This window comes from Astatotilapia calliptera, chromosome 18, assembly GCF_900246225.1.
Source record: "Astatotilapia calliptera chromosome 18, fAstCal1.2, whole genome shotgun sequence".
NCBI classification, from domain to species: Eukaryota; Metazoa; Chordata; class Actinopteri; order Cichliformes; family Cichlidae; genus Astatotilapia; species Astatotilapia calliptera.
This window is the reverse complement of record NC_039319.1, coordinates 26,597,090-26,616,413: the sequence shown is the minus strand read 5'-3', so window position 1 is coordinate 26,616,413 and position 19,324 is coordinate 26,597,090. Positions and strand designations below refer to the sequence as shown.

The 19,324-nt window shown below is 42.2% G+C and overlaps 1 protein-coding gene across 1 annotated transcript in view; it reads left to right on the top strand.

The window, feature by feature from the left end:
• The first annotated feature begins 3,676 nt into the window (after positions 1-3,676).
• Positions 3,677-19,324, top strand: part of LOC113009917 (probable G-protein coupled receptor 158) — an 82,436-nt gene continuing 66,788 nt past the window's right edge. The window contains exons 1-2 of the mRNA XM_026148573.1: positions 3,677-5,134; positions 11,713-11,818. Of these exons, the coding sequence (XP_026004358.1) occupies positions 4,278-5,134; positions 11,713-11,818 (963 nt within the window). The 5' untranslated portion in view covers positions 3,677-4,277. The remainder of the gene's footprint in view (positions 5,135-11,712; positions 11,819-19,324) is intronic.

The window sequence follows — 19,324 nt, the reverse complement described above, 5'->3', positions numbered from 1 at the left end:
GTGTAATTTTACTGGATCACAGATCCAAGTAAGCTAAACTAAAGGCTGGAGAGTCTCTTCTTTCTCCCGACAAACTGATTTTCACACTTGTCTGTTCGCACTCGCTTTGCTTCCATAGTACAAGACAACTTATGAATGCTTTTTCCGAGTGCACGCACATACAATGTCCCTCAGCACAATTCCTCTAGGAGAGCATGTGGCTGCATCTTTTTGAGAAAACACAAGCTGGTGTGTGTGTGTATGTGTGTGTGTGCAGTTGGATGAGGCTTTCAGACGTCTGTGGGTAACAAGTAAATGAGGCTGTCATTTCTCAGCTTGATTTTTGCAGCACCTATACACGCTTCATCCTCAGTCCTGGATGCAGTTGAATCACTTTGGAGCGATGTGTGAGATCAGAGTATCTCTGACATATTTAAATGACGTTAGCAGAGCAGGGGTTACATCAAAAATGATATTTGTGCACAGCTTGGTTGCTTTTAACCTCACCCATAGCAGGCTTTATTGACAACATCACAATGCACACAATTTCTCACACACGCTTCTGGAAACATCTGGCCTGAAATCTGTGCACTATTGTGTTGATGGTGTGATATGAATTAATTAGGTTTCACCTTCTGCTGCACTGATAGACACAGTCAGGGGGTTTGAACAGGAACTTTAGTGCTGGATTTAATCTGCACAACACATAAAAAATAATACATAATAGTAGTGATAATAACACAACACTGCACCGATATGAGCAAAGGACCTCAGATGCATACACACATGCTCAAGAAGAGAGGCAACGTAATGAGCCTTGAGGAACGAAAGACATGCTGCATTTACCAACATCAACAGTGATGAACTGTTGGCAGACTCTTTCTTGTAACCTGCATTATTGTGTGTCTGATAAAAAAAACTGGAAAAACAAACACAGACATTATTTTACATTTTGTAAGACACAGTTTCACTACAAGATCGGGCCATTCATCTGGAACTTTGCACTGATATTTGCAGATGAAAATGGCTTCTTTCTTTCCCCCCCATCAGCATCACTTGAGAAATGGCAGCTTGTACCATGGGAAATTAATACAGTAGCACTTTTGGGCAGCCTTTTTCATCTTTATCAGGGAACCGCAGTTGATTTGGCAGCCAGAGTGGTGGCATTTAACTGTGACTGATTGTACTGAGCTGGAAGGGGATTCTGTACATGTATTATTTTAAGAGTGGACCTCTATTTGCCTAATTTCAATTTTAATGGCCAATTTTTTTTACACAGAGCCACTTGATTTTGGCAGAATTTTCTTTCCGATGGGCAGCAGAGCTCGACCTGCTTCACATAAAACCAAACACTGAAAGCAGTGGGAGTTTGTTTTCTTCTCTACACAAGTTCATCCTCATCACCCTGTGCTTTCACTATACCTCCACATGAGCTGAGGTCTCAAACCGTTTCCAATTTATAGAGTTTGTGACGTTCTCGACAGCTTCTACAGATACATCAGCACAGATGGAGAGATGTGACTGAAGGTGGAGCCTTAAATAGCAGGTGATGCTGGTGTGATAGCTAACTGCATCAGTGAAAGTACATCATTCACGCATACAGATTAGAATTATATGTAAACATGCCAGAGGCAGATCAGAACAGATGACTTGATATCATTTCAGAACAAATCTCAGAAAACTCACTCCTTGTCGATAAACTCCTCTGTGATTCATGGGATAAATCCACACACTGTGTGAGTAACGCCTATCATGTCTTTTCCTTCAGTGCCCTCTCCAGCTTTTCATCACAGGCTTACATTTAAACTCTCCCTTAAAAGGTCACAGCTTCTGCCAAACCCCGGCCAGCACCTTGCAACCTCAGTAGTTTGAGTTCAAATGCAGCTGGCTGCATGGGTGTGGCAGAAAGAAACAGACTCCTGAGTGCAGGAAGAAAAACAAGCAGCAGAGGAAGCACCCCCAATTTTTATTTATTTATTTTGTTCCTGAGCCTTTTATCCTCCTTTGCTCTCTTTTGAGAAAATCTAAAGGAACCTCTGGGAGAACAGAGGAAGCGTGGGTGAGAGCGCACGGCTGGTACAGCAGCCGCTACCGTGTTGCGGTTGTATGGACCCTAAGTTGTAAAGCATGCAGATGAAGCAGCAAATGCCTATCAAATATTTATCAGAGCAGGGGAGCCAGTGCAGCTTGTAAGAGAAGATGAAATAGTGGGGGCAGGAACAGTCACTCTGTACGGTCTCTTTCGCCCAGATTCTCTCTCTGTCTCTCTGTCTCTCGACTTCGCCGTTCATTCGCCATGCCTGCCACAAACACACCTTTTCTTTTTGATTTACACGCACTCTCTTGTGAGCATCACCGGTTATACGTCTGCCCGTGAAGGTCTGTTTTTCATGTTTTCATCTGGCTGATTGGCGGTGAGCGGTGAGGTGGTGGTGAGTTCGTACAGTAGTTGTAGCTGTAGATTGTGTAAAACCAGACAGGCCGCAGTCCACATCACTCGCTGCAGCGGACAGCATGGGGGAGATCTCTGCCTCGTCACCTTCCACTGCCACGGCAACGGCCTGCGAGTCACCCCGGGCGAGGTGTACTCTGCACCACCCATTTACAGTCCCGGGATGACTCCCGATCAGCCCCGTGGACACGTGCGCACGCACTCGTGAACATAAACGTGTCCCCAGATGGACTCATAAAGTGTCTAAACACAGGAAAGTAGCACAAAGAGGAATGCCCACTCTCTTATTTACTCACTGCTGCGTGGGACAAAATATGATGCAGCGATGTATCACACCGGCTTCCTCTTGCAATATGTTATCAGCACTGGTTCCAAATATAAACCCTTGAATTAAAACGTGTGGGAGTTAAATAAGTTGATGAAGGAGAACTCGTAAGGAAGGGACCAAGCCATAGGGGTAAATAATTGCACTGTTACATTATTTATCCGTAATAACAAAAACAGTAACACACAAAAACCGACACAACAATCCAGAGGATAAGCAGATCATCCCAGACTTTACCCTCTGTTTTAACGGGTAGACATGCTAAAGTCTCCTTCAGTTACAAATTGTCTTGCAATGTATCACATGGCAGAATCACTGTGTGGTGGTACCACTGTCATTGTGGGTAATGTACCGTGACAGAATCGTGAGTGAGGCCCGGATTATGCGCGCTTGGACGCGCACAGATGCGCACTCGGGCCTATTATAGTTCTATCAAGTCCCCCTGAAGGATTTGAAATTAGCGCATTAGGCTATACTGTAATGTCTCAGTGCCTCTAAGGCTCGAAAAAAAGTAAAAAAAATTGGCAGGCATCTGGACATCTGCAGACACACCGTGTCGTTTGCCCTCTCTTCACGAAATTTACGTGACTCGGACCCAAGAAAGCGTGGATCTGCGATTCCCAGCCGCACACACAGTATATTAGAACACACCTGGCTAATATACATGATGCTGCTTGGGTTGATGATTAGAAATGTAACCCTTGAGAAAAAATGTGGCTGTAATGTGTGTGATGTTCTACTTTATACACAGTTTTGGACATTTTGTCTATATATAATTAATCACAGTTGAAACTATATGTGAGCCCCCCTCCCCCGCCCCTCTTTCTCTCACTCACTCACGCAGTCGTTTTTCTTTCTTTTTTTCATTTGCAAAGTAAATCTAGTTGCCAGATTGCTCCTTCGTCTTCATTACTCAGGGCTCCTCTTCATCACCACAGCCTCCCTCGCTTTTCTTCCTACGGGCGCTACTTTCAGCACCGGACAACTCTCGTCGTTCCCACGCTCCGCCCACCTCAGACAGACCGGCAATGAGAAACCAGCACACACGCCGGTGGGCGACTCTCGAGGTGGCCTATTAGGGTTTTATTGGGAGGGACGGAACTTCGAGTACAATTTGCTCTCTCCCTTGTCATTCTTCTCCTGGATTTCTCCGAGCGGGAGTAAAAACAGAAGGAGAACCCGAGCACTCCCCTGGATTGCGGGCTGGTGAGGAGTCCGTGTGGTTTTCTCATGAGTTAGGAAGCTGGTTCGTGTCTGTGCAGCTGTTTAGATCACACTGTGTGTTTTTTTAACAGAAGAGAGGAAAAGTGTGCTCTCTCTGAAAGATGCAAAGATGACAAGAGGAAATCGTTTGCCGTTTTATGCTTGGTCGTAGGTATGAAATCCAGGACATCCTCGGGCGTGTGTTTGAAAGTGTTTCTGATCTCCTGAAGCGGCAGAAGATATAGAGTGGCTTTGGTGATGCTCGCCACACTTTGCCAAGTCCACGCGGTGTCTGCTCTGTGCCTGTGACAACGAACCATGGCTCTCCTAGTCGTCCCGTTGCTCCTGCAAACAGGGCTCGTTTGGGGTTCAAACTACGGTTATGTGGAGTGGTCTGACAATGACCGCGACGATAAGAGCCCACCAGTCTTCAGCACCCAAAATATCAACAGGGAGCCACCCCACCATCCGACCTATTACCCAGTACCAGCCACCGAGCGCACGGTGGTGGCGCACAAAATCGAGGAGGACCTGCCCAGGGTGGTGACCGCTTTCTTGCACACCGGGGACTCTTCGGCGCTTAGACAGGTCAACTGTTCGCGGAGGTACGAGCTGAGCAGCCTGCGAGGCGGCCTCCACGTCGCCTCCCACTATTCCCTCCACAGCATTCTGGACACTGTAGCGCACGCCACAAACTTCCTGAATATGATCCTGCAAGCCAACAGGTCCCGGGAGCAAACCCTGCGGAGGGACATCCACTGGTACCACGCGCTGGTTCAAAGCATCCTCGAAGGGGATCCTAAAATCCACAGGGCAGTGGTGACCTTGCACACGGATGCGCTGACGCCAGGGCCCCACGTTTTCCTCCAGGCGACGAGAACCGAGAATGAAGTGGTACTACAGGACCTATCCGGCTCTGCGCACCGTCACCTCAAGGGCAGGAGTCCGGAGACTGACTGGTTTAATGAGTTCAGGGACGGCAGGAGACCACACATGCACAGAAGAATCACGGAGGCATCGGGCTCCAAGAGTGGCACTTATCTCCTGGACAAAAACCAAATTAAGTGGTCTGCGCCATACCTGGAGTGTGAACACGGAACGTTTGTGCCCTATTGGCTGCTCACCCTGTCTGCAGCCTTCTATGGACTTAAGAGCAACTCAGCGCCAGAGTTCAGGTGAGACTGAAAAGTGTCACTTTTTTGTCCTTAAAATGTAGAAAAATATGTTTTAATGTTCTATTACAGCTCACACATGTTAAAGTATCTATTTCTTTATATTTTATTAATAATTAAATTTAATCAGATAATCAGCGTCAGCTATTGAAATGCTTTAACAGCATTTAATTGACAATAACCTCTGTGAGACTTCATGTAAATATGGATCCACCTACTGCTGTAATAGAAGCAGACAGTTAAAAAGAACCTTGACAGATCTATCTAGACATTTCACTCACCTGTCAAGGCACAGGCATGCAGCCCTGCTGCAGCCAGCACTCTAATGAATTCTGCAGGCTTTACGCAGTGCTCGTAAGTGAGGATATCTATAGAAGTGTGCACGCGTGCGTGTTTGTGGGTAACATTTAGGTGCATCAAAACACCTAAAGCTCTCGTATTTCAAGGCTGCGGTCCAAGAGTGTCCTGAGAAGATCAATGAAGCCATGAATAAACAATGAAATCTCTACTACAAGATGAAACCACTCAGAGGTCCAGGTGCACTTCACCCTTACATCAGTCTAAGTTGCAGTGCATAAGTCAGTGTATCACTCACACACTCAGTGTCGCTAATGTGAGATAACATGTGAGAAAAAAATACAATTAAAGATGATAAATATCTTTTAAGAGAGGAAAAAAAGAACGTTTACAACAAGGGTAAGCTTGGGGTAAACACACACACATCCAACTCTTACTCTTACTTACTTACTTAGTTTTGTACTAACTCTAGCTTTGCATTTTTATTTTGGACTCTAGCTTTCCATGATTCACAGTTCAAAATAATCCTTATTTATCCTGTTCTGGGCTTTGGTGAAGCCCTTTAGTTCATCTGCTTCCTTTCTTCTGATAGGTTTTCCCTCATGAAGAGAAGGTTTGAAAACCAGGTGGATGGTTGCTGTAACTTAGCAAGATCTTTGTCCCTGAGATGCCCGTGTTAAGGACATCGTCTTGGACTGATGTCATTCAAGGTGAAGAGTAGGGAGAAAAACTCCCCAAAAAGGTGTTCAGTCGACCTGAAGCCTGAGCTTTTGGCTCACAGGCATTGGTGTTATATCCGCTGACATCATCACATGAAACTTCTGCCATCTTCAATATAAAGATCCACAAGTGTATATGCACAGACACAGATTCACCTACACATGTAAAATACCCCTACACTGTCACTACATAATAAGCAAGACTAATTAAATTGGAATGACACTGTGATGCACAGTGCTCGTGGTTTATAGGCAGCAGTGTTGTGTTTGTGATTCGGCCCTCACCCTGGCATGCATCCACCCCGGTGATGTGTCCCTGAGCAAAATGCTGCATCACTACCTGCTCCAGGGACAGTGTTACGATGTGATGAGGGCTTCTTCTGGCTTTTTAGAGAATTGTACAGCTATCATCTCTGTGCAGGATCTGAAGATGGCTGATTCTTATTACACAATGAATTTCTATCAGCATCAACATGGTCCACACTTTCAGATTACCTCAAATTTCCAGAGATGTTTGTTAGAGCTGCTTGAAAGTTAAGCATCTGTCTTATAGGGTAGCTTCAGCTTGCTGTAATGACTCAGTCTGCCTGCGTTGGCTTGTTCATCTCCAAAAAAGGATTCGAGTCATGTCCGGGATATTGCCCGTTTTAAACCATCAACTTGTCATGATGAGGATGTTTAACTAGTTGAGAAAGATGGGAGATGTGCTTGTGTCAGTGGCCTAAGGCGTCTGGAAAATGTTAAGTGTGATTAAATCAGTTCAGTGAATGAATTCATAATTAAATCAATTGCCTATTCCAGCCCAGCCAAGAGGGTTTTGAGTGAGTTTAAATGATTGTGACATTTTACAAGTCACTGTGATTTGTGACATTTAGAAGAAGGCAAGTCAGATACTGAATCCCATTTGTGATGTTTCATATGAATATAGAGGGGATGCTGGATTATAGAGAAACTCTTTAATGAATAGAGATGGAAACTATGAGGTATGCACTGTTAGGGGGGGTTGATGTAAAGGTAAGGATTAAAATTAGTCAAGACCTCAGAAATAGCGATTTTGAAAAAGTCAAAACTCAGGGTCCACTTAGTATTTTTACCCCCAGAGCTTTCCAGTTTCCAAGATCAAGAAATAACTGCCGTACTTTTAGTAATATAGTTTGGCATTTGTCAAAATTGACTGTGGAGTCAGCAAAGGGAGCCAAGGGAAATGTCAAGTTAAGAGGGAAAATAATAAAGTGGATGTTTAAAACCTGAGTGTGTATCTCAGAGAAATACAGTCTGTAACTGAGGATAAATATTGGCTGCAAGTACACAACCAGATTCATGATGTTTTTCTCCTCCCTCTATGTTCTGTAATGCGAGTTCTGCTATGCTGTTTCTTCGACTCATCTCACTCCTGCGATGACATTTCTAAAAATAGAAAGTTTGTTGGCTCTGGACAGAAATGCATAAAGTAGTGGAGATGATAAGCCAGAGCCTCCATGTCTTCTACTTTCTGTGTCAAAGAAACCTTGTTGCTCTTTCTTATTATTATTATTATTTGAGTCTGATGTAAATTTGTGAGGTAATGAGGGGAGGAGAGAGGCTCTTTCCAATGATTTTTGTCTGTCTTTCAGACTAAGCTCCAGCTCTGCCTTTCACAAGGAATGGAAGAAGCAAAAGTTTGACATGTGTAAATGAAAACCAGAATAAAATAATTCAATCCCGACAAGAATCCAGCAGCCTCACCTCCAGCACTTTTATATAGGATGGTAAAAAAGATATTGTGTCATTATAAGGAAATGCTATAAGATACTATACCTCTGGAAGCATTTCATGTTTTTCTTTCTTTTATAGAAACCATAACCGAAGTTGTTTCGCTTCAGAAAAGAGCGGCACTGAATTGTAGCTCACATAGATATAAATGATCATGTGCAAATCTGTCAGAAAAACAAAAATAAAGACTTTCTCTCAGTTTTCACTTTCGCTATTTGTCATCAACACAACAGCACAGATAATGTCATTGCATAACCACCGTCTCTAGCTTGTAGTACTGTGCAAAAGTCTTGTGACGCCTTTCCTTTGTTTATATTTTGCTTCCAATGAGCCAGATGTTCTTGTAATTTTCCAAAGTGGCCTTGAGCGTAGCTCTTCGTGCTTTTGAAGGTCTTTTTGTTTTTCGCTGGACATTAGCTTCTTTTTTCAGCCCTCGTACCTGACCACTTTTTCAAGCAAAAATTAATTCAAGCATAGAAAAGGCACCTAACTCAAGGAATGAACCACACACAGCAGACAACTTAGCAAAGCACCTATTTTAAATTTTGTCTTTAGGCACTTTCTTACCCGTAGCCTGTTGCAACACTGTCACGATCCTGGGTCTTTTAACTCGGCGCTTTGAGTTTCAGTGTATTTTGACGGTTTATGGTTTATGTTTAAGTTCATTTAGTTATCTTAAGCTCTTTCTGTTTTGCCTTGGTTGCCCTGTTATAGTTCAGTGTTTATCAGATTCCCCTCGTGTCTTTGCCCCTTGTGTTTATGTCTCACTCACCCTGTGTTTCATGTCTACATCCCATTATGTTTCCTGTTTTATTTTGAAAGTCATGTGTTCCATGTTCAGTGTGTTTAGTTTTGCTTCCCCTGTGGCGTCATGTTCATTTGTATAAGCTGTGTTCCCCTGTGTTTCGTGTTCTGCTGTCATGTTTCATTGTCAGGTCGTCTGTTGTTTCACGCCATGCTTCCAGGTTTCATGTATTCATGTTCATGTCAGGGTTTTTCATGTTCTATTTCAGTTTACTCAGTTTAGGTTAATGTTTAGTTTTGCATCAGTTTGCCTTGCCCTTCGTTTGTACCTTTTCATCAGCCTTATTAAACAGCTCACCTTTTGTTAAATCAAGTTACGTTCCATGTTCCAGACATGTTGTGTCTGCGTTTGGGTCCACTATTCACACTCCACACAGTCTGCTTCCACTGACTATGACAAACACATACATTTTCCAGCTTCTTTACCTGAATCTACAGAAAATAGCAAAGATAACACATTTTGATGGACATAAAATCATACCTTTGGCACCAAAACGATGATTCCTGCAGCACTAATAGCTGGAAAATTGGCATATCTCCACATTGTGTGCGGTGTGTTTTTAAAAAAATTGAGGAAACCAGACAAGTGGAGGAGAAAAGAAGATGTGGCAGGCCTAAAAAACTGTCTACAGCAGACAGAATCTGCAAGTCATCTCCACAAGAAACAGGAAAAAGTCCGTCAAAGACCTGACACAGGACCTGAGAGCAGCTTATCCATCTATTGCTCACCTAAGCCTAATCTGAAATAATTTCATTGGAAGGGTCGCTGTGAAGCTGGATTTATGAAATCAGAATTTAAGCAGTATAGAGCAGCACTTTGTAAATAGCTTGGAAGTGACTGATGGTTATCATGAAGCCTTAATGGGTGGCTAAATGGTTTTGATGGATTGCTAGTGAGAGGAGGAAGAATAAATCATCCCAGAGAAATAAAGGACCATCTGTGCTGTGTAAATGTAAAGAATCACTCTTTTAGTGGTACTCAGGCCGAGGCGTACATTTGTCTTCACAATCATTTGTTATGTTGTAGCAGAAATGATCAAATTGTACCCCCATGCAGTGCTTGTCCTGATGTTTCTTTCACTCTAAGAAATTTGTGCCTCATGTTAACACAGATCCAAGCTCTTTCACATCTCTCAGTTTTTACTTCTGCTTTCCACCAAGCCTTGACCTGCGTAAAGGACTCGAGTGCACACAAACACATACAGGCGTAAACACATTTGCTTCTTTTTCTTTCTTGTGTACTCGAGTAGAGGTGGTAGCCAAAGCCTCTCTCTGCGGTTGTTTGTTCCACTTCCCACCAGGCAGATGGGGGAGGGAGGTAACAGGTGTCAGGCACCACTTCACCACAAAGGAGTGGAGGAATTGACAGCGAGGTTTAATAAAAGGTTTAATAAAAGAAAACCAGGCATTATTTATAAGTGTGCATGATAAAAGGGAGATAGAGAGTCATAAACAAAGATATCTATTCACTGTGGGCTACACTGACTTAGCTGAAGTCTCGGGCTGTGCTGTATTTCAGTCACATCCCTCACCAGTTTATTTAACCTTCTTCACTCCACAGTCTGACTCTGTAGTGGCTCACTGCTGCACAGGCCAGCAGTCTCCGTGTATTGAACTTGTTCGGGTCTCAGGCGCAGCAAGAAAACAAGAGTATTTCTCACCTTTGGTGTGAAAATCCTCAGAATCTGATAGTGAACATGGCCGGGAGCAGAGAACACACCCCACATAAATACTGCCTTTAAAAACTTTACACTGGCATTTGCACAGGGAAGCATGGGATCAGATTGTAGTTTACTTTTATTCATAACATACCAGCCTGCTTCCTCAAAGCTCACTACAGCACCAAATGTGCAATAATCCACCGCTGAAAGCCGTCCAACAAATGTGCTTAAAAACTATAGCACTCAGCTGTCGTGGAACTAGAAGCTGTTTATAGCAGCTTGGGTGACCTCTTATTTTTAATTTCGAGTCACCATCAGGTGAAAAATGTTCTCAAAATGAGAAAACTGCTGATATTTCCATTAGCCTAAACTACTGTGTTTAGTGTTAATGATTCTTAGTTAACTTCTTAAACATCAGTATGTTGTCATGGCAACTTTGCGATTCAGATTTATGCGCTTATTAGGCACAAACGTGCTTCAGCCGACTCATCGCATTAGTCATCGTGTTGCATTTGTTGACAGGAAAGAGAAGCCATGATCTTCTGGAACAAAAGTTGTTTGTCTTTGACTTGTCTGCGGCTCAACAAGCAGAAAATAAAGCGACAGGATACAGTATTTGTAGTGAGCCGAGCTGATGAGGCACATGATGAGGCCCATCAGTCAAGGTGAAATGGCCTGACAACCAGATTCTAGCTAAACTGCAGCGAGGGAGTCAGCATCCTGCACAGGATTCCCAGCAACCCAAAAGGTCCACACAAATCTGTGAAAGTGTTCAACGCACAACAAGAACAAAGAAACCGAATTCAGAAAATATGAAAGCTAGCGTTCTCAAATTGGAGGCAACAGGCAATGCAGTCTTGACACTAAAAGCGTTACTTTTTAATTTCTCAGTGTCTGGAAGGAAAAGTGGCACATTATGAATCTGACCCTGCTTCTTTTTCCTTACCTCTGTCTCTCTCTTCTTTTTCATTACTTACCTCCATCACTCTTAATTCTTCTCCCTTTCAATTTATTCCTATTCCTCCCGTTTGGCTACACCTCCCTTCTCCTGCTTGTTGAACTTTTAACCTCACTTCCCCCGAGCATTGCTCTTCTTTCCTGTTTTTAATTTTCTTCCCTTTCATTCTGACCTCACCTGCATCTGTGTAGTCCACGTGCCTCCTTTCTGCTTGTTTTCATCTTCCCTCCTGTTCTGTTTCACTTTTCTTCCATTCCTGCTGAACACATTTGATTCTTCAATTTCATTTGTTTCTTTTATTTACTCCTCTCAATATTTCTACCTCCCTCTTTCCCTCTTTTCTTCTGCACTCTTGTCCTGACTCTTTCCCCGCTTCCTTCTCTCTGACAGGGGCGTTGTCCGCGTGGACGTGAACCTGCAGGATGTGGACATTGACCAGTGCTCCAACAGTGGCTGGTTCGGCGGGACCCATCGCTGTAATCTTACCAGCATGGAGGTGAGTCTGCTGCTACTTCTCTTAATCTTGGAGTTACATTCACCTATTTGTTAATCTATTTGTTTTTCTAAGTACTTGCATTGAATTTGAATGCAACAGTTGAGTTATTTATTTATTTATAACTCAACTGTTCCATTTAATAATAGACCTGAATGAGCTGTTTCACAGAGCCTTCGCTGCCTTTCCTCTCATCGCAGGTTGCCTTTGATCATGTGTCCTCAGTATGAGCATCAGATAACTGACCAAAACCCGAAGAGTAATGTTCTCCATTCACTCAGCCACAGTTCCTGTAAATGTGTGAAACTGTCTGTGAGGAGTGGTACAGAATGGATGTTTTATGCTGCTCTGTGCTGGCCCTCCTTTGAAACTTCTCTCGGACACGAGAAATATGAACAAGGCAACATGCATACTATATTTCTATTTATATGTTTTAAAAAAGGTTTTTAACTGCAGTTTAATACCTCTCCATAAGTATAAGTACTGACATCATTCGATTATTCACCATGAGGTGCAAACAAACTACATCAGAGTGATGCAGAGGAAGGTTTGCACCACCCAAAAGATGCAGATAAGGCTGAAGGGAATGATACTTGGCCGTCGTACAGCAATAAGTAAAAGGCTGATTTTACACACTACCATGTTCCTAATTGAGCCCAAACATTTTGAGTACAGCACTTGCAAAAACACTGTCTTTGATGCACATCCCTTTTCATCTTTCTGCAGTAACAGGCTGATGGAGTATTGTTGTCACCCTGTCAGCTGGGTGGATAGTTGGCAGGCGGCAATATGGACACCCAAGTTGTCAGTGTAAGAACTTGACAACAAAGGGATGCAGGACTTTCACACTGTCACCACAGGTGCATCTGCTAAAAATCCCAGACAAGTCCAAATCTGAGTGACCTCAGCATCAAGGTCATGGGTCAGAGGTCATGTTTTCTTAAAACCTTGACTGGGATAACTTGACAAGGAAGTCATCTAGGATTTTGAAATTGATACCATAGGTGTATCTACTAGGACAGCGGTCCCCAACCTTTTTTGCGCCACGGACCGGTTTATGCCCGACAATATTTTCACAGACTGGCCTTTAAGGTCTGTGAAATACAAATACAACAAATACAACAAAATAAAACTAGTACCGGTACCGAAAAAAACAAGATTTATTCATAACACACGTGAAAAGACCCAGGAAAACCGTGTTAATGATAAAAACGATAACAAAATAACGCTGAAAACCGATAAAAACCCTGAAAACCATACATTTCACACCGGAGCCTCAACTCTCGCGGCCCGGTACCAAACGAGTCACGGACCGGTACCGGTCCGAGGCCCAGGGGTTGGGGACCGCTGTACTAGGAGGCTGAGGGATAAACAAACAAACAAAAATGAACCTCATGGTAGAGGCAAGATAAGGGGATAAGTGGAACAAAACTGATTATTTTACAAAGTAGCTTGTCGCCTACTGACTTAAGAGTTCTGTAGGACTGTCTGCGATGTGTGCGCCTTCTTCACACTCCACACATTTAAAGCATTCTCATCTGTGTGACCGGTGTGACAGAACCGGCGGCAGACATTCATCACATTTGTCTCTTTCTGAAGCGTCAGAAAGACAGAGAACGATGAGGTAGTTTTGTATTTGTGTCTGTCTGAGCATCCGGGTGCGGCGTGCGCGTGAGCGGCCTGCCTCTGTAATTGCCATCTCGCTTGTGTCAGTGCCAACGTGTGATGTTTTGCAGGGAGCCTGTCTGACTCCAACATGGGAGAGTGACTGCTCGGGCGTGCATGGCATGTTGCTGCCCATATGATGTATAATAAATGCAGTGTAATGGATTGCAGCAAGATGAGATGAATTATTGACCATGCTCTTTGTTTGCGTGCGCTTCTCTCCCAACTCATCACCAGTCTGTCATGGAGCATTAGAGCGGGTAGGTGGGGGGGATATACAGATGAGACAGATCTCTATGTTTGCATTCTTCTAATATTTTATATATTTTATATATGTTTTGTGGCTGTGACTTTAGGTTTGGCAGCCTTTTAATTGCCAAGGATAACAAGGCTAAGCTGTCCGAGTCTGATCACTGTCATCAAAATGCTTTGAATTACGCTAGGTGTGTGCCCTGTTTATATGTGCACATGTGGCTTTGGTTTGTGTTAAAATAAGTCACAGTGCCATTGCACACTTGTAAACTTTTACTTTTTTGCTCAGAACATTTTCTTTCAAAATGCTGTCACTACAGTTGGACTTAAAACGTCATGGAGGGACAGTTTGAGACGGCCATCGAAGAGCTCACAGCTTCTATGATTAATTTCCTTCACACACTATATTTTTGGCCGAGCGGCAGCCAGTGATTCAGTGCCATCTTGAATCCGCAGTGCTGTTTTTCTCTTGTTGTTTGAAATGTAATGAGGAGCTTAGAGAGCAGAAATTAAGACACTGGCAAACAGCACAGAGTTAAAACTTTATATTGCAAATGTTTTCATAGAGAGAGCAAATATTGACCAAGAAACAATATCATCCATCTTGTCCACGGATGATTTCATAGAGTAATGAAATCCACAATTGGAACAGACTTTTCTTACAGCATTTATTTAGACACGCTACAGCTGATTGCTCTCTGAGAACTTTAAAAAGGAGGGCAGTGTGGAGCCAATGAGTATAGCATAAATTACACTATATTGTCACAAGTATTCACTCACCCATCCAAACCACTGAATTCATGCATTCGATCACTTCCATGGCCACAGGTGTATAAAATCCAGCACCTAGACATGCAGACTGCTTCTACAAACATTTGTGAAAGAATGGGTCGCTCTCAGGAGCTCAGTGAATTCCAGCTTGGTACAGTGATAGGACGCAACCTGTGCACCAAGTCCAGTCGTGAAATATCCTCACTACTAAATATTCCACAGTCAACTGTTAGTGTTGGTATAACAAAGTAAAGCTGATTGGAAACAACAGCAACTCAGCTGCGAAGTGGCAGCCCATGGAAAAATCACAGAGCGGTGGCTAGGAATGCTAACACACATAGAGGTTGCCAACTTTCTGCAGAGTCAATCGTGACAGACCTCCAGACTTCACGCGGCCTTCAGTTTAGCTCAAAAACAGTGTGTAGAGAGCTTCATGGAATAGGTTTCCATGGCCAAGCAGCCACATCCAAGTTTTACATCATCAAGCACAATGCAAATGTTGGATGCAGTGATGTAAAGCACTCTACCACTGGACCCTAGAGCAGTGGTTATGCTTCTCTGGCAATCTGATGGACAAGTGCAGTGTGGCGGTTGCCAGGAGAAAGGTACGGTCTGACTGCGTTGTGCCAAGTATAAAGCTTGGTGGAGTGGGGCTTATGGTGTGGGGTTGATTTTTAGGAGCTGGGCTCACCCCTTAGTTCTAGTCAAAGGAACTCTTAATGCTTCAAACTAAGACATTTTTGGACAATTTCATGTTCCCAGCTTTGTGGGAACAGTTTGGGAATGGCCCCTTCCTCTTCCAACATGGCTGCGCACATTGCAAGGTCCATAAAGACATGGATGTCTAGAAGATCATGACTGGCCTGCACAGAGTCCTGATCATTGTCTGACCTCAAATGTACGTCTGGAAGAATAGTCAAACATTTCCATAAACACACTCCTAAACCTCGTGCCTTCCCAGAACACTTTCAGGTGTTATAGCCACACACGCTATGGATTAAGAATCGGATGTCACTCATATGCGTGTGAAGGCAGGCATGGGAATACTTTTGGCAATATAGTGTATCTGGTACAACAAATCTTGACTCTTGCACACTTTTATCTGCATATTCAGAGAGAAACTAATATTTAATCTGCACGCTATAAGCTTAGCATTTTAGCATGCCTCTATAGCATTTTGTAGATATTTCTTAATGTATCTTTGATGTAGAAATGCTCAGTGGCATTTTGATTTCCCCTGAAGGTGTTCGATGCACAGACTGTCAGATAAATAAAGATAGCTGAGGATAAATAAAGAGACGTGAGAACCATGTGAAACTGTGATATAGAGCTGTCATGGTAGCAAAGGAAAGGGACTCTGCAGTAAATATAACCCAACGGCACGCTGTTAGCTGGTCTTTAAACGCTACTGAGCACTTAGGGAATATAAGTTGCTTGTCTTTGACTTAACACTCTGCGAGGCAGCACATGACTACAAACAGTGCATTTGTGTCTATTTCATAGCAATTTCTTACGGTTTTCAATTTCCAACGCGACATGTCCAGTTTCTTGTTTCACTCTCACCCCTGCCCTTTTCTTTCTTTCTCAGTGTCTCGTTCATTTCATTTCTTCATTTCATTCTTTTCTCCTGCCTGATGTAATTAATTGCTTATTGCCGAGCACAATTCAGCCAGCCCATTACTCCTATTTGGGTGTAGTTCTTTGGGGACTTTACCTCAATTTTCTTGCTCAAATCAAAGCCCGAAAAGAGTGCAGGCTTAAGCCTTAACAAAAATGATCTGGCTGCTAATATAGTGTCTGAGCAGCTATACCACAATCACAATAAGGACCAAGCAAGGGGAAAGTGCTTCTTTGTCCCAGTGTCCCTATTAAACAACAGTTCATTTCTAAATCCTGCTAAATACATTTTTGTGGGAAATGGGCTGTGGAAAGTTGATGTGAGGCTCATTGCTTTCCCCCATCCAGTACAAACATACCCCGAGGCTTTGTCTCACAGTGAAACCATAATAATGAAACAGTCTCTTGTAATGTGATGGAGCATCGTGTCTCCTCCAGAATGTTTGGAAAGTAATAGCACAACACCCACTTTCTCACTGTTGCTGTGATGTAATGGTTCAGTCAGTTTGTAGATGATCAACTTTTATGTTAACACTGCAGCTTTTCCTCCTCTCTTTGTTTTGCATACTGGAGAAAAAGCCTTTTCAGTGGAATGCCTTTTTCTTGTTTAGAGGCAGTTTTGCAAAACAGGTTTGGGCAGGTTTATTTTCTGTAATTTATCCAAATGGTATATCTAATAAACTGAGCTTGATTGCTTTTTTATGAACTCTATCGCCAAATTGCAATTCTGAGAACCATTTTGGCACTTTTTAAGTTTTTTTCCCCTTTTTGCTTGCCATAGTACTACTGTATCTTCCAACAATAGAATTAACTTTGAGTAGCCCCTAGAATTAGGGGGTGGTTATCAGTTTGATTATCTGACCTTTGCTACTGCAGCTTTGAACTTCATCTGAGTTGCAAATTGTAAAATGTTATGTCATGATGCATCATTTGGACTGTAATTATCACCAGCCAAGCTGTAAAAAGTATTCATGTTAGCCTACGAGTTGCAATTGGTGCAGTGGTAAACTGTGTCACCTCACTGCAAGAAGGTTCCTGGTTTGAACCCCACTTTTTCTGTGTGGAGATCTTTTATGTTACATATAAAATATAAAAACTAACACGTGATTAATTGGCGATTCTAAATTTGCTTGTGGATATGAGGTAGATAAAATGCTTTAAATGATTAATTATTAAAGTGTGCTAGTTGAATATACAGTTTTAAAAAAAGAGTGCCCCAGTCACCGAGGCCTAAAGACCAGTAATGGCAGGTCGCTCAGCAAAAATGTATATTTCGTGTGTGGTTGCTGGAAGCTGCTGGGTGAAACTGACTGTAAAGCAGTGTATGGTGTTGCACTAAAAACCTTCCTGTTCCGTGTTACCTGTTCAAAAATTTCAGTTGGAGTGAAAAACTCTATATGACTAAAATTTTAATCATATACAGTTTTATATTATTTCCACTACTAAAAACCTGCCTTAAAAGACAGACATATTTATGTTAATTTATCATCTTATTCTTCTGATGTTCATTAGATAGCTGCATATAGTTAAATAGCAAAAATGACTGTTAATAAACATCAAATTTATAATAAAAACATATTTATTCTTCTTCTTTGCAAGCTGCATACTCAATGTATAAGACAAAGTAATCAATTGCAGGCACTATTAGCACCGTTTAAGGAAGGCTTATTAACTGCTTAATTACATGATAAATATATATGTATATAGGTACAGTTATCCTAAATTGTCCCTGCACTAAAACTACTTAAATAAAAAATATTTACAAGCAAGCTACACACAAGGTACATGTAATATCAACAAAATACACATGTACCGTATACGTAATGCTGGTGTTCATTTTCAGATCAGCTACTACACACAGTATATATGATTCGTAAGGATTTGAGTGTTATAATTATTTTTTTAAAAAGCAAACACAAAAGCTTTATAGGTGTTGACTATCCTGGTGCCGTTGGCCGTTTAAATTGAAAGTTTAGCCAGATTGAGGAGGAGTAAAGGAACAGATATACTTACATATGCTATGATACTTATAGTAAGAGATGCATTTAACCAGTGTATGTCTTAAAAAACAAAGTGCATGTTATAATAATTCTATTGCTGTTGTTTATAATAGCAGCATCATATTTTGTACTTTAAACGTATTTATTTTAAAGTAATTTTAAGTCATTATTATTATTATATTTCCTATAATCAAAATGTAAAAATGCCAAACAATATACTCAAAAGAAGATTGTAAGTGTACATTATCTCACCAATGAATTTTTTATCCTTATGGCAACTTTTTGCTGGCAGTCATAATTTTCTTTCCTTTATATAGTTAAGCTTTGTTCTTCCCCTCCTTCTCCTTGGTCTCTTTCCCGGTCTGCCCAGATACAGCAGCTGAGGAGGAAGGTAGGATGTGTCACCATGAACCAAATACAAGACTTCATGCATTATGGATAGTCAGTCGTAGGGGAAGCATCTTACATAAGGAGCCACTGCTTATATAATTAGATGAAGACTAGAGGATGATTAGTGTGGGTGATTTGTGACTGGATGCAGATAAGTAGGTTTATGCATTTTGTTTTGTGTGTACTATTTTTTAATCTAAGTCGATGTTAATGTGTGTGCGGGATGTTTGCATTTCTGCCTGTCGGTGTGTGCGTTTTCTCTGCCCATCCTGTGAATTGTGCCACTGGAGATAAGGCGCTTCAAAGGCAGAGCTCTACTAATGAGTGTAAACTGCTGTGACAGCCAAAGAGGGTTACCCCCTCTGTCTCTCTTCTGGCTTTCTCTCCTCAATCAGCCATGCTTCCTCCTCTCCCTTTCTTCCTCTTTTCCACACTCTCTTCTTCCGTGGCTTTTCACTTTCTCCCAAATTTCTCTATTACGCCCCACTCATCTGCCGTGTAGCCCACTCTTGTTTCCATTTTTCTTACTCTAACAGCTGTACCGCTTATCCATGTTTCCCTTTTCTTGCCAATTTCTCAGAGGAGGGCAAAAAGACAGGCTAAAAAAAAACTGCAAAAAAAACCATGTGATTCTCTTGCTTTTGTTAGCCCTGCACATGAAATAACTGTATGAAGTGGCCAGCTGAATTCACCATTCTTCATCCGCTGCTTTAAATGCTGTGGCAGTTGTTGAAACTTCTTCTAGTACTCACACTTACTCTCTGCAGACCCTAATTTGTGGGTTTACCTCCAGGGAGCGACATGGAAATCACCA